General features: G+C 29.9%; 1 protein-coding gene across 1 annotated transcript; it reads left to right on the top strand.

Annotated features, from left to right (window-relative positions):
• Window positions 1-1682: 1682 nt before the first annotated feature.
• LOC125196967 (protein LIGHT-DEPENDENT SHORT HYPOCOTYLS 10-like) lies at window positions 1683-8414 on the top strand. The gene is made up of 3 exons (XM_048095641.2): window positions 1683-1825; window positions 1919-2458; window positions 8156-8414. Exons 1-2 carry the CDS (start codon window positions 1803-1805, stop codon window positions 2439-2441), a joined length of 546 nt encoding a protein of 181 aa, XP_047951598.1. The 5' UTR covers window positions 1683-1802; the 3' UTR covers window positions 2442-2458; window positions 8156-8414.
• The last annotated feature ends 6213 nt before the right edge of the window (window positions 8415-14627 follow it).

Raw genomic sequence — 14627 nt, 5'->3', positions numbered from 1 at the left:
ATATTACACAAAATATAAAATTAAGAAATCTATATACTAAGTATTTAGACAACAAAAAGGATAACATTAAATCAGTTTAAAAATAAAACAACACAAACATAGTAGTATGTTAATTACCACACCTATTGATCTCTGTAAAAAAGAAAAATCACTCTTTAAGAAAAAATAATATTCAAAATATCAATATAAAATCATTAATCCATTCAAAACATAAAATCCATAATCATATGCATATATGACAAATAAAAGAAATGCACATATGCATAAATATTACAATCATTTAAATTGACATATTTATGCTAACAAATATTTGGAATCTAAGATATTTTATCAACGGTATATACACATAAATAAATTATATAGAATTTTTTTAATAATCAAAAATTCTCAAGAGAAATTATATACTATTATATGAACACAAATAGTGTGATTGTGCTACAACTCACTCTATGCGCAAAAGGCCAACATCAATGATAATACTAGTATATAATTGATTGAAACATTTTCCGAAACATATTTATAGAGAAAATAACAGTAATACATTTAATTGATTGAAACATATTTCGAAAATAATTCAATAATTTTACTTGAATACATAATGGAAAAAATTCAAGTTGGAGAGAGAAAATTCTGTAATAAATAGGTTTTAAACTTATTTGGGAAAGTCAATCTCTCTATCATGAATTGGACAATTGGATTTAATTCGACAATAGCCATATACAGTATTGAACCCATTTTCTCTCAAAACATATTTTGTCAAAAATATACAGTTACAGGGTGGGTCTTTTTCTCCACTAAGTATAAATCATATTTAGTCCTTTTCTTTTTTCCTACATTTACTTTATGGAGTGATTTATTCGCCGTATCCGTGCTGTATTTATTTATAATTATCTCCACAAATCCAATCTCGCCATAAATTGTTACTCCCAAGCAATATTTCATTTTGTCCTAAAAAAATAAAGCCGGTGATAAACTAGTATAAGCAATAAATTCGTGTTCTATTATTCCGACACTATAATTTAAAGTCTTCTCACATCATGTATAAATGTTGCAGAATAATCTAATAGGAGTGTAAATTATAATCATCATGGAAAAATACTATAATAAAAAACAGTGACGATATAGATGTAAATTAATAGTATAAGGTATCCATCGATATCATAAATTTTTTACACTATAAGCTATTGGCAGTCGCTGCCCTAGAGATACTAATGGAGATTACATTTTGTCAACATAAGAAACTTTCCAATATTTTAAAGGCCATCGTACACTAGTGGGGAGATGGGGCTGCTAATTTTGACATATTATTCTACAAACAATTATTGCAATTTAAACATTAAATATACTATGTAGATCCAATAGTAAAAGCCGCATATATCATAAAATTTTATTTAGTTGTGTTTTTATATATATGGGCATCTTTCTTTCTTTCCATTTATTTTGATTTACAAAGTTAATTTATAATTTCTCTCCATACATAAATGTGGATTTTGAGGAAATTAATGCTATATGGATTATGGAGTAGGGTTTAGCTGTCAGTAAAAATTAGGAGTAATACATAGAAAGCATTTGTCGTGACTCGATAAACAGAGTATATGTGACTTTGCTTACAATTTGACTCCTCTAATAAATTAAACGCTAGCAAATTGTTGGATATGACTCTCATTTAATATATTTAATGACTTAATAAAAAAATTAGGACTAATTTAGAATTATTGAATGTAAAGATAAGGATTTTTAGAGAAAAAGGGAGGGAGAGATAGAGATCTAGAGAAAGCAAGCAACTGCATGTGGCCCATTGCATGTCAACTCACCCCTCTCTGATGTGAGTTTCTCTAATCTTGCCTTATTTAGTCACACCAATTCTCCCAAATAAATTTTTTTAATGGTGTGTTGTTTTTGTTGTTTCTCAATTTAGAATGGACAGAGGCGGAGACGGTTCATCCTGGAGCGGCGGCGGAGGAGATCCATCCGCCGCTTCTGCGACTCCAAGCAGGTACGAGTCGCAGAAGCGGCGCGACTGGAACACCTTCGGGCAGTTCCTCCGCAACCAGAGGCCTGCGGTGGCGCTGCCCGAGTGCAACAGCAACCACGTGCTCGATTTCCTCCGTTACCTCGATCAGTTCGGGAAGACGAAAGTGCACCTCCAAGGGTGCATATTCTACGGGCAGCCTGAGCCGCCCGCGCCCTGCACCTGCCCCTTGAGGCAGGCGTGGGGCAGCCTAGACGCCCTGATTGGGCGTCTGCGCGCGGCCTACGAGGAGAACGGAGGATCTCCTGACACCAATCCGTTCGCCTCGGGGGCCATCAGGATCTACCTGAGGGAAGTCAAGGAGTGTCAAGCTAAAGCCAGGGGGATTCCGTACAAGAAGAAGAAGAAGCCCACCAAGAATGACGATGATTCCAATTCTTCATCCTCTTCCTCAATGCCGTTTTCTTGAATCTTCAAAATAAACCGGTAAATTCTCTCTCTTATATCTCAAGATTTATTTCATGGATTACAAACCCTCTTTTTTATGTTATGTGTTGTGATTTCATGTTACAATTTTGGTCGCTCGGATTTTTTCTGATTTTTGAATCTGGTTAATAACAGTAGATAAATAGTTAATAGATTAACAAGATTAGAGATTAATTAAGTAGTGGTTATTATATGCTGTTTTTGCAAATATAGAGATTTAACGAAAGGACTAATTTTCTGGGATTGGATCCGTTGCACTTCATAAACCCTAATTTCCAGCACTAAATTGGGAACTCAAAAATATTGACTTTGATCCAAAAATTTACTTCCAGATTGAATCTACAGTGTTATAGACTAAAGTACATAAATTATAATTTCATATCTCATAACTACTCCCACTGTCCTTTCCTTCACTTATTTCAGATTTACTGCCTCTATTTGTCACATCTATATATTAGAAGAATCTCGAATATCTCTTTCAAGTTCAACATTTAGTATCGTTAGTGATTACCAGTTGTGAATATTTCTAAAAATGGTGACATTAAATATTCTTAATTTGTCTACAAAAATGTACCCTTTTTTAGTTAATTAAGGTATAATGATGGTAGTATATTTCCGTTTTGAGAACCCATCTTCTTTTTTTTCTATAAAAAACAAAAAACAAAAAACAAGCGATTAATCTGAGTACTACTCTATTTGATGTCAGCCTTCCATTCTGATGGGCATCATCTTTTTTGGATTCCCCATTGATATTTCATATGAGTTCTGAGTGTGGGGGATGGCTTTTTTGATTGTTTATGCCTATATTCGACAAAATATTCAATTATTTTGCTCCACCTCTCTCTCTATAATATCAAAATTCAATCATATCATGAGTATGTCTCTCTTTGTTCTGTATACTTTCATCAATCCAAATACCATTCCTTGATGTATTTTACAAAATTAAATGTTTGAATTGTATGTTACAAAGGTTTCATCATTTCATAAGAAGTATGACTAGGGCCGGTGATATAAGATGAATACTTATGTCATTATGTGTGGGAGCCAGCGCAAGACTAATCAGAATACTGATTATTAGGGATGATTAATTAAATAGGGTTATTTATAATAATTAGGCTCTTAAAATGTATGATCTCTTGTGCATCTATATTGTGGAGCGCACCGAAGACCCACTCATTATATAAAGTATCAATACCATGTTTGATTATGAGTATGTACTAAACAATATATGTGCCAAGATAGTAAATATAGTAGCAGAATACAGATTCTTTGGTAATTTAGTTAATCAATTAATAATTGAAAGATAATTTAACACTTCCTACATTAATAAATCAATAAATGATAGTAGTATAATTAAGATTTGTACTACTTATCCTACCTGTGAGATGGGATACATAATCCAAAATACTATTTGCATAATACTCCTAGGGAGTACTTCATAGCATTTGATTTAAAGGGCCTTTGGTTTAAAAGAGCCTTTATAGTTTAGATAGTGTATGTAAAACGATTTATAAGATGTTTTAGTTATATTAGGTATGTAGAAAGTGTTTGAAGATCATTCAAAAGAAAATTGTCTCTCCAAAAATATAATGTTATTGAGTTTATTAGCTCTATTAAGAAGTGTATTTTTTTATTATAATTTGCTCGTTATAGTTTATAATATATTTTTGTCCTTGGTTACATGTTATAAGGTCAAATCCAAAACTTTTAAAAGTAAATCTTACATTTTAATGTTTTATTGCATGTATATTCTAAAAACATCATAGTTAAAATAAAATTAGCCAACTACTTTAAACGTAGATCAAGTACAAGTAAACACCATGCTGTTAATAGTTTGATTTAATCAAAACTATTCAATATAATATAGGGTCATAAACCCCTATGAACACACCTTAAGATCATACTAGTACTAGTACTCCATATTTATCATTAGATTATGAAATATATGGTGGTAGTGTGGATTCTGTTATGGATGTAAGTATTAATCAACGTTATTATCAGTATGAGATGAAAAATACAAGTGACAGTTAATTAAAACTAAGTACTATATTATTAGTACATCAGTATTATATTTATAGAATATGAATATAAATAAATATAAATATCAAATCTATGTCGCACACAATATCAATAATATCATGACGGTTTTGTATATCAATTTATGTGACATACAATATCAGTATATGTATGAATAAATTTCTTTCATAGTTTTAGGATATATCATACTCCCTCCGTCCGCGAATAGGAGTCCCGGTTGAGTTGGGTGCAGGTTTTAAGATAAGTTTGAGTATAATAATTAAAGTGTGTGATAGTGGAATATGAGACCCATTTATATTATTATTTGCTTTATTCTTTGGAATAATGAAATCTAACATTAAGAGAGAGAGTGAGAAATTGCAATCAAAGTGGATTAAAATTAATTGCAGCTTCTAAATTAAGGGAACAATGGGGTCATTTTTTATAATAAAATGTCTAACCGGGACTCCTAATGGCGGACGGATGAAAATGGCCAACCGGGACTCCTATTCGCGGACAGAGGGAGTATCTAATTTAGCTTTTAATCAATAATTATATTAATTTCTATATTTAAGTTAGCTAGAGAATATTGCAACATATGTCATGCTTTATACTAGTAAATCAATAAATTCAATTGATACTATTGATTTTAATTCTCATTTTAAATATAACTACTATTATTTAATATATTTATATATATTTATATCATCTTAGAATTATCTGAATATGGAAGATCAAATATACTTAGCACTTTGCTGATTGATTTCATTTCGTTATAATTTTGAGGCTTTGACATCTGAAACCAATTAAAATCCTATAATTTGTAATATTGGTGTGGGATAAATTGGCATATGATGTGATATCTAATCATTTGTAATTATTATACAATAAAGTAGAAATGTTTTTTTAAAATGTTTGGTGTATGCTAATGAAAGCGCCATTAGCATTAGCTTCCCACTAATTACATTATTTTTATTAGTGCATCAATAAATCGTTGTGGGGGCGTTCTAGAAAATATGTTTTTAAATAATTAAATGTCCTTTACATATATATCTTTACTAGATCGCCTTCTGTCTGCTAAGATTTTGTGGGACATCTCAATGATGCAATTTTGTCCGAATGGTTAGTTTATATTAATTTTTTTCTTTAAAATTCATCAATGCCAATTTGATAATAATGCAAAAAAGGACATGGGCTTAATTGTTTAGTCGTTATTAATTGTTAATATTATTATCATATTTAAAATAAAATAGATTATCTACCCTTAATAAAAAAAAATCATATAATGGTGATCCCAATTATGTGCACATCTAGCTTCCAAAAATAGTATATTAAAAACATGAGTTGGTATGATTCTTCCTCAAATCAATTTATTTTCCTTCTACTTCCCATCATTTTCAGAGAATCCGATTCTGTAACATGACTTTTTATTTTGAGATTTTTGGTATATATTAGAAATGTGATTATAGTTATGCATATTTATTCACTCCATGAAACTCTGTGTGTTTCAAAAGTAATTTTTTAATTTGATTAGGGATCTTATATAGTGTTTTCATCCTTCTGTAGCATGTTGTATTCTTTTTTAAAATGATCAAGCTTTTGAGAGAGAGTCTATTTGAAGGTGCCTTATATATTGAGTTTAATAGGAGTATACAAATATATATAGATATACGATGAAAAATTGCAGCAATTGGATTGTACGTTACTTAATGGATAACATAGGATTTTGATCAGCCCACAAGCTTGGGGTATACATCTAGCTTATAAATCTTTTATCTTTTTAGATTAATTATTTAAACTTGGTTAGATCAATCCCAAAATTATATTATCTGAGTATGAAGTGCATTCACACAGTCCTCTATTTTATATTGTATCGAGGTGCACAACATATCATTGCATTTGATCTATTTTACAAATTCGATTCATGTTCTAAACTGTGTCAATAATGCCATAACATTTTGATTTGTAACAATTTAGGCATCCTTGGTTTTTTCACAACAAAATTTGTTCTGTAAACTATGCCGTTTTCATTGAGGATGTTGAAATTGCTACAAATCAAAAGTTAGTGGTATTATTGATTAGTTCTAGTAAGCATACCGATTACTGACTATGCATAATAGTTTAGTATTAAAAGTGGGGGTTCGGTTTGCAAGATTATATCTCATGATTAAATTTGTATTATGTTTGGTTCATGAGATTTCATCTCATGACTTAATCCTAGATTGATAGTCATGTGATAATTAGTCATAGTCAACACCCTCCTACTAAATAATCTCATAATTTAATCCTAAATTATATATTGCTACTATTTTATCTAGGAAACTGAACACCGCCTTATAATATTTTAATTATATGACTTGGTTTCTATAGTTAATATAACAAGATAACTAATAATTTTATATTTATCACATCCTATAAAATTTAATAAAAATACAATGTTAGCGTATATGTGGTTGGAGAAGCTTGTAAAATAAAGTGTAAAGATTTACATTTGACAGTGTAAAGTACTGCAATTCTTTTCAGGAATTGGGGTAGTAGTGGATGAGAAGCTCACATGTAATTAGAAGAGAATGTCTTTCATCTTCTAAAAAGGGATAAAGAAGCTACTTTAATAGTATAGTAAAAATTATTGAGCTGGCTCATGTTTTATGACTTACTCCGTAAAGGCTGACAAGTCGCTGGATAGCAAAATCAAGATTTTAGTTGTAAAAACTGATCTTGACACCATAAACCTTATTGAGTTGTCTAGCTTTCTCTATCACCCGTACTCATACATTTGCATTTTTCTTAAAGAAGAAAAAAACTAAGAGTTTCATATAGTTTTTTTATGAATGGTTTCCATCAGGATTTAATTTTGGGGCCAATGTACCTGTGATCATAAATAATATCAAGCATGCCTTATCACTGTGATCAGTAGCTAGGTTTGCATTGAAGTTCAGCCAACTTGTTAAAAAATTCTGACAGTAAATTGATGTGTAGATTGTACTGTACAAAACTGATGTGTTTGACTGATGTTTGTCTGCTTCTGATCAAAACTTTTGCTGATTAGCACGTGGGTATTCTTCCCACAAAAATAGTTTATTGACTCTTGCCTTCTTTGTCAAGTGGACTACCTATAAATAAGTGCATGATTTTTCTAGGTTTTCCTTGAAAGTTCTGGTTTTTCCTTGGTGTTTTGTTTGTTAATATTTTACTAATAGCATGAGATGTCTACATGTTATTATCTAAGCATTTATCTATATTTGGTAATGTGAATAAAGGGTATGTGATCGATTGCTAACTTTTTTAAATTTGTTAACTTACTAACTCATCAACGCAGTTTATAAAATGTCAACACTAATTTAGTTGACATAGATAGTTATGTCATTGTGTTTGAAATCTATTTTTAAAAGTCAACACAAAAGTCATAAGTATGTCATTAAATTTGTGTTGACATACTAATGTCATTGTGTTGACATTTTTAATATGTTGGGTTGATGAGTTAACAAGTTAGGAATTTAAGAAGAGTTAGCATTATAACGCACCCCGCGAATAAAGTCTCCATATGTTTCAAATATGATATATGCTCCATATTTCTAATATTCTAACTCGGTACTATAAAATTAGGTATTATGCTTAATAATATGTGTGTGTGTGTGTGTAGATTTTGATGGCTATTGATGTTAGTTTTTATTCTAACAGGAACATCAAGAGGAGATCGATCTGAATGCATGCAGCCTTTAAATCAAATAACTAGCTCTCTCTCTCTCTCTGCGTTTTCTTAATTAAGCTATTGTAAGATTCATCATCAAAAACTTTGATTTTTACTTTAATCAATCTATTCCATCGTGTAAATTTTATGTTGCCTTTTTGTTTCTATGTACGTTTTAATTCTGTTTTGTATTCTCGATGGTTTTCTGGACATGCATATATATGTTGAGACTATGTGATTTTGTAAATACCTCGAATCTAGCTCATATTTCCATAATGGTCTCTGCTCTATACATCTTCACATCTCATTTCAAACTTCTCTCAGTTTCAGGCTGTTATGTTTTACTATAAAGTTGATTTTATATGGGGCTGGAGAAAAATACCGAAAAAATGATATATCGCTCGTATCGTATAGAAAAATATCAAAAAATTATCGAATTTTTGTTATATTGTAATTTTCGATACGATATAATACCATATCGTAAGTTTTCGATACGATAACGATTTATACCCCGACATATCATTTTATTATGAATATACGATATATATCGATATTTTCGATATACCGAATTATATTGAAAATCAATACATACTGAATTATCGATATATACCCCATATCGAAATATATTGAAATTTTTATACGATATTGAAGTATCAATCGTTGATATATCGTTCTGAACGGTATACCGAATTTCGGCACGATATATCGAAATATCGATACGGTAATAATTAGGGTTGGGTCGATACGATATACCGTATCAAAAATTTTGTTTCGTTATCATACCGAAAATATCGATATGAAAGAATTTTATATCGTTATTGTTTCAAAAGTTTCGGTATACCGAAATTTCGGTATGGAAAAAAACTATACTGTTATCGTTTCCAAATTTCGGTATATCGTACCGAACTTCGGTATACCGTTCTAAACGGTATATCGAAATTTCGTACGATATACCGAAATTTTATACCATTTCGAATACCTGTATACCAAAAAATATAATTTCAAAACCGAAAAATAAAACCAAAATTAATATAATTTTAACATAATAAAATAAACATTGTCCATATCTTCATAATCAAAAAATATACTATAAATTAAGTTATATAGATATATTTATGATTTAAACTTTTAATCTTAAAAAAATAAATTTTATTATTATTATTATTATTATTATTATTATTATTATTATTATTATTATTATTATTATCATCATCATCATCATCATCATCATCATTATCATCGGTATAAACGATATGTATCGATAATTCGCTACGTATTGATTTTCGATATATTTCGGTATACCCATAATATCGATATATATCGTATATTCGATATAAAACGGTATACCGCGGTATAAGAAAATTCATATCGTTATCATACCGAAAACTTTCGATACGGTATTGTATCGTACCGAAAGTTTCGGTATACCGAAAATTCGATATTTTTCGATATTTTTTAATACGATACGATCGATATACCGTTTTTTCGGTATATTTACCCAGCCCTAGTAATAATATTGATATTATCCATATCGAAAGTTCGATATATCGAAATTCGATATATCGAAATTTTCGATACGATAATGTTATGAAATTCTTTCATACCGATATTTTCGATACGATACACGATACAACTTTTTCGACTTTGTGTGAATGTAACTACTTTTTCAACTTATTTTGGTGCAAAGAGCACCTATAGGAAAACATTGTGTGAATGTAACTCTTCCCATCCAGGTATCCCTCTAGCTACAATGACGGAACCAGCAGAGGCCAAGCCCCCCGCTCCAGCAGGGGCTTAGCCGGTGTTGTCCGCCATTTTTACGGAGAAGAATTGAAGCGGTGGGAGAATGTGGGTGAGAAAGGAAATGGTGCAGAATGTCATATTGGAGATTGAGTTTTCCGTCAAATTACTTGTGATTCATTTGATTAGGAACTTAATATTAATAAATTATTAATTTTACTTAATAGTAGGCGTATTCAATTTTATATATAGAGTGAACTATGCAAATGATCTCTAAACTTTATATTTTACATGCCGATAGTCTTTGGATTTTAAAAATATAAAGGATAGTTCATGGACTAAGGAGTAATCCCATTCGTGGTGGAGTACTTTTTTTTACATAGTGAACTACAAAAATAGTCCCTGGACTATGCGTTTATCTCGCCAATAAACCCTGGACTTTAAAAATATCCCCAGACAACCCTGGACTAAGCGTTTATCTCGAAAATGGTCATTTTTCACTGTTTCGTGACGAAAATACCCTTTTAGGGAGTTTTAGGAGGTTTGAGCAATTTGATCTTTTTATATTTTAAATCAGATATTATTTTTGTGATGTACTAAATATGATATTATTTCAAAATTATCATTCTTCTTTCCTTTTGTCATTCTTCACTTTGTTTTCTTATTTCAATATTAGATTTACTTTTATAAAATTAAATTTTAAATTTCAATTTTTAAATATCAATAAATTTTTTAAATTATTAATATTACTATTAAATAACAAATTAATAGTTTTAATCAATATTTGATAGTGTCTAATATTTAATCAATAAGGTACGACGTCGCTTTAGTTTTAATCAATAATTAATAGTTTTAATCATAAATACATAATATAACACGATTTATTCTGAAATAAATATGCATCTAATCTATAGGAGAATTTACTAAAACTATTATGAAGTTGACTAAAAATTTGATACTACTAAAAATTTGATATAGGAGAATTTTTGTTGAAATTTTCTAGTTAATTTTGATTGTTTTCAAATTAATAAACGAAAATTATATTAGTCTTACATTAGATGCATATTTATTCGGAATAAATCGTGTTATATGATCTATTTATGATTAAAACTAAGGTGTCGTCATACCTTATTAATTAAATATTAGACGCTATCAAATATTGATTAAAACTATTAAACTGTTATTTAATAGTAATTTTAATAATTAAAAAATTATTGATATTTAAGAATGGAAATTTAAAATTTAGTTTTATAAAATTAAATCTAATATTGAAATAAAGAAACAAAGTGAAGGATGGCAAAATGGAAGAAGAATGATAATTTTGAAATAATATCATATTTAGTACATAACTGAAATAATATCAGATTTAAAATGTAAAAAAGACCAAATTGCCCAAATCCCCCAAAACCCCCTAAAAGGGTATTTTCATCACGAAATAGTGAAAATGGACAATTTTTGAAATAAACGCTTAGTTCAGGGTTGTCTGAGGATATTTTTAAAATCCAGAGTTCACTGGCGAGATAAACGCATAGTCCAAAGATTATTTTTGTAGTTCCCTCTTTTTTACTATTCACCCTATTTTTCAATGAAAAATGCCTCTCAAGGCATGGAGGGCAATCTTGTTCATTCATAAAATTAGGATATCTGGTACTGAGCACTACTCAGTCTCAAGGTAAATGAGTCGTTTCCTTTTTGCACTCGTTTTGAAAAATATAATACTAATAATATTTAAGGTAGAGAAATAATAAAGTAAGATAGAGAAAAAAATAGAAAAAGTTGTCTCTATATTATCTTCTCTCTTACTTTATCATCTCTCCAATTTAACTATTTATTACTTCATCCGTCCCTAATAATTTGACACCATTTGACGCGACACAGGTTTTAAGAAATGTATCGAAAGTGGGTTGAAAAAGTTAGTGGCATGTGGATCCTACTTTTATATATTAGTTTTAAAATAAAATGTGAGTAAGAATGAGTTAGTGGAATGTGGGATTTCCTACCAAAAATGGTAAAAGTGAAAGGTGAAATTTTTTTAGGGACGGACGGAGAAGGAAATAAGTGACATTTTTAGGGACGGAGGAAGTATCATTTTTTTAAAACGGGTGCAAAAAAGAAACGACTCAATTATACCTTGGGACAGGGGGAGTATGATATTTTCTCTATCAATTATACCTTGGGACAGGGGGAGTATGATATTTTCTCTATCTTTCTCTTCAAGATTAGGTATAATATTTTTCTATAGTTTGAGTATCTAAAATGATATTTTTCAATTCATTTTTTAACCACTTTATCAAATCCTTTTCTCTTTCTTTTTCTTTAAAAAAAATAGAAAATAATAACTATACTATAAATTCTAAATTATATTTATTATAAAGACAAAATAATAAATTTAATTATATAAAAGACTTGTAGCTAAATGTAATTTTGATTGTGATTTAATTATTCTTTTCATATTAAAAATTCAAAATTTAAATATGTAAATGACTAGAGATAGTTAAAAATAAAAAGCATATACCGTACATTAATTATACAAAAAATCATATAAAAATAATAAAGAACGTAAATAAAAAAGTCCAATAGAGAAAAAAAATGATTCAAAAAAAATTGACGTATACAAATATGAGAAAATGAAAGTCTCTACATATTAATACGTTAATGATAAAAATAAAAGAATACTAAAAACGAAAGAAATAAATTGCAATTAAATCTTATAGTTAAGTGAAAAATATCATTGAAAGTACCCAAAATAAATGAAAATATCATACTATTCAATACTAAAGAGGAGAAAGAAAAAATATCATACTCCCTCCATCCACAAACAATAGATCTATTGTTATTCGGCACGGATTTTAATGTAGAATTGGTAAAGTAAGAGAGGGAGGGACAAAAAGTAGGTAAAGTAAGAGAGATGGGAAGAAAAAGTGAGTAAAGAATGTGAAAAGGAAGAAAAAGTAGGAAAAGTATGAGAGATAAGCTTTCCAATTTTAGGAAGTGATCTATTTTTTGTGGACGTCCCAAAAGAGCAAAAGTGATCTATTTTTTGTGAACGAATGGAGTAACCAGTACGAAGCTACCCCAATTTTATGAATGGGCAAAATTGTCACTCATACCTTGGGGGACATTTTCTGTTGAAAAATATGGTGAATAGTAAAAAGTCAAGTACCACGAAAGAGATTACACCAGAGTCCAACCACCCACAATATTTTTGTAAGTCTATGAACTATTGGCGTGCAAAACACAAAGTTCAAGGACCGTTTGCATAGTTTACTCTTATACACTCTCCGTCCTATAAAAATAAGAACATTTTACTTTTGTATCTGTCCTATAAAAATATCTCATTTCCATTTATGGAAAGTTCTCCAAACTCATTACTTATATACATCAATTTATTTTCAACTTATACTACTAGGGCCTACCATTAAACACTAATAATAATGTGAATCTCACTATCCACTAACTTTATTTTAACTATCATTTTAATCATCTCTTACTTTATCAATTATGCATGAATCTCACGTCGTCCCAAATGTCCTTATTTTTTTGAGACGGAGAGAGTATATATTAAGACTATTCTGCTACTTAGTCTAGATTTATAGTGATGATAATATAATAACAACAACAACAACAACAACAATAATAATAATAATAATCTCTCCGTCCCACTTTAGGAGTCCCAGTTTATCATTATTGGGTGTCCCACTTTAGAAGTCTCAGTTGGAATATTTCATAAATGGTATTAAGCCCTACATTCCACTAATCTTTTTTCCACTCACATTTTATTACTCCCATCGTCCCAGAGAAAATGTCACGCTTGGGAAATGGTACGGGATTTTAGGAGATGTTATTTTGTGTGTTAAGTGGTGAGATAAAATATAATTTTATAATTGATGTGAGAAGGAACTTTTTCCAAAAGAGAAAATGTGACATCTTTTGTGGGACAAACTAAAAAGAAAAGTGTGACATCTTTTGTGGGACGGAGAGAGTATAAAACTAATATAAAAAAGTAGGAAGCACACTCCACTATCTTCTTTTACCAACTTTCCTTTACATTTCTTAAAACCCGTGTCGAACTCAACTGAGACTCCTAAAGTGGGACGGATGGAGTAATAAGTTTTATACTCCTTCCATCCGCGAACAGGAGTCCCATTTCGCCATTTTGATCTGCCCGCAAATAGGAGTCCCGGACTCCCGGTTCATTATTTCTATAAATGGTAAAAAGTCTCACATTCCACCAACTCATTCCACTCACATACTATCATTTAAAACTAATATATACAAGTGAGATTCATATTCCACTAACTTTCTTCCACCCATTTTCTTAACATTTCTTAAAACCCGTGCCGGAAAGAAATAGGACTCCTATTCGCAGACGGAAGAAGTACAATATACTTCCTCCATTCTCGAAAAGTATTAACTATTTTCTTATTAACTGCCTCGAAAAAATATGAACTTCCTAATTTTGGAATACTTAACCAACATATTTCTGACACACATCATTTTGTTTACAACTTATACCATTACACTATATTACTAATGATGTAGAGTCCACTCTCTACCAACATCGACCAAATCCAATAAGACCAAACCATAACCGAATATGTAATCATTGGGTTTTTATCAGATCTCAATCCATTAACTCTGTGTGTGTTCAATGCAAATTATCATGTCATGTCGAAATTGTCAGTCGTAGTATTAGTAAGAATACACCTTGAATCTAAACAT

Source organism: Salvia hispanica, chromosome 4 (genome assembly GCF_029641045.1).
Source record: "Salvia hispanica isolate PSC_SH4W2 chromosome 4, Shi_PSC_v1, whole genome shotgun sequence".
NCBI lineage: Eukaryota > Viridiplantae > Streptophyta > Magnoliopsida > Lamiales > Lamiaceae > Salvia > Salvia hispanica.
This window is presented reverse-complemented; position numbering and strand designations above follow the sequence as displayed.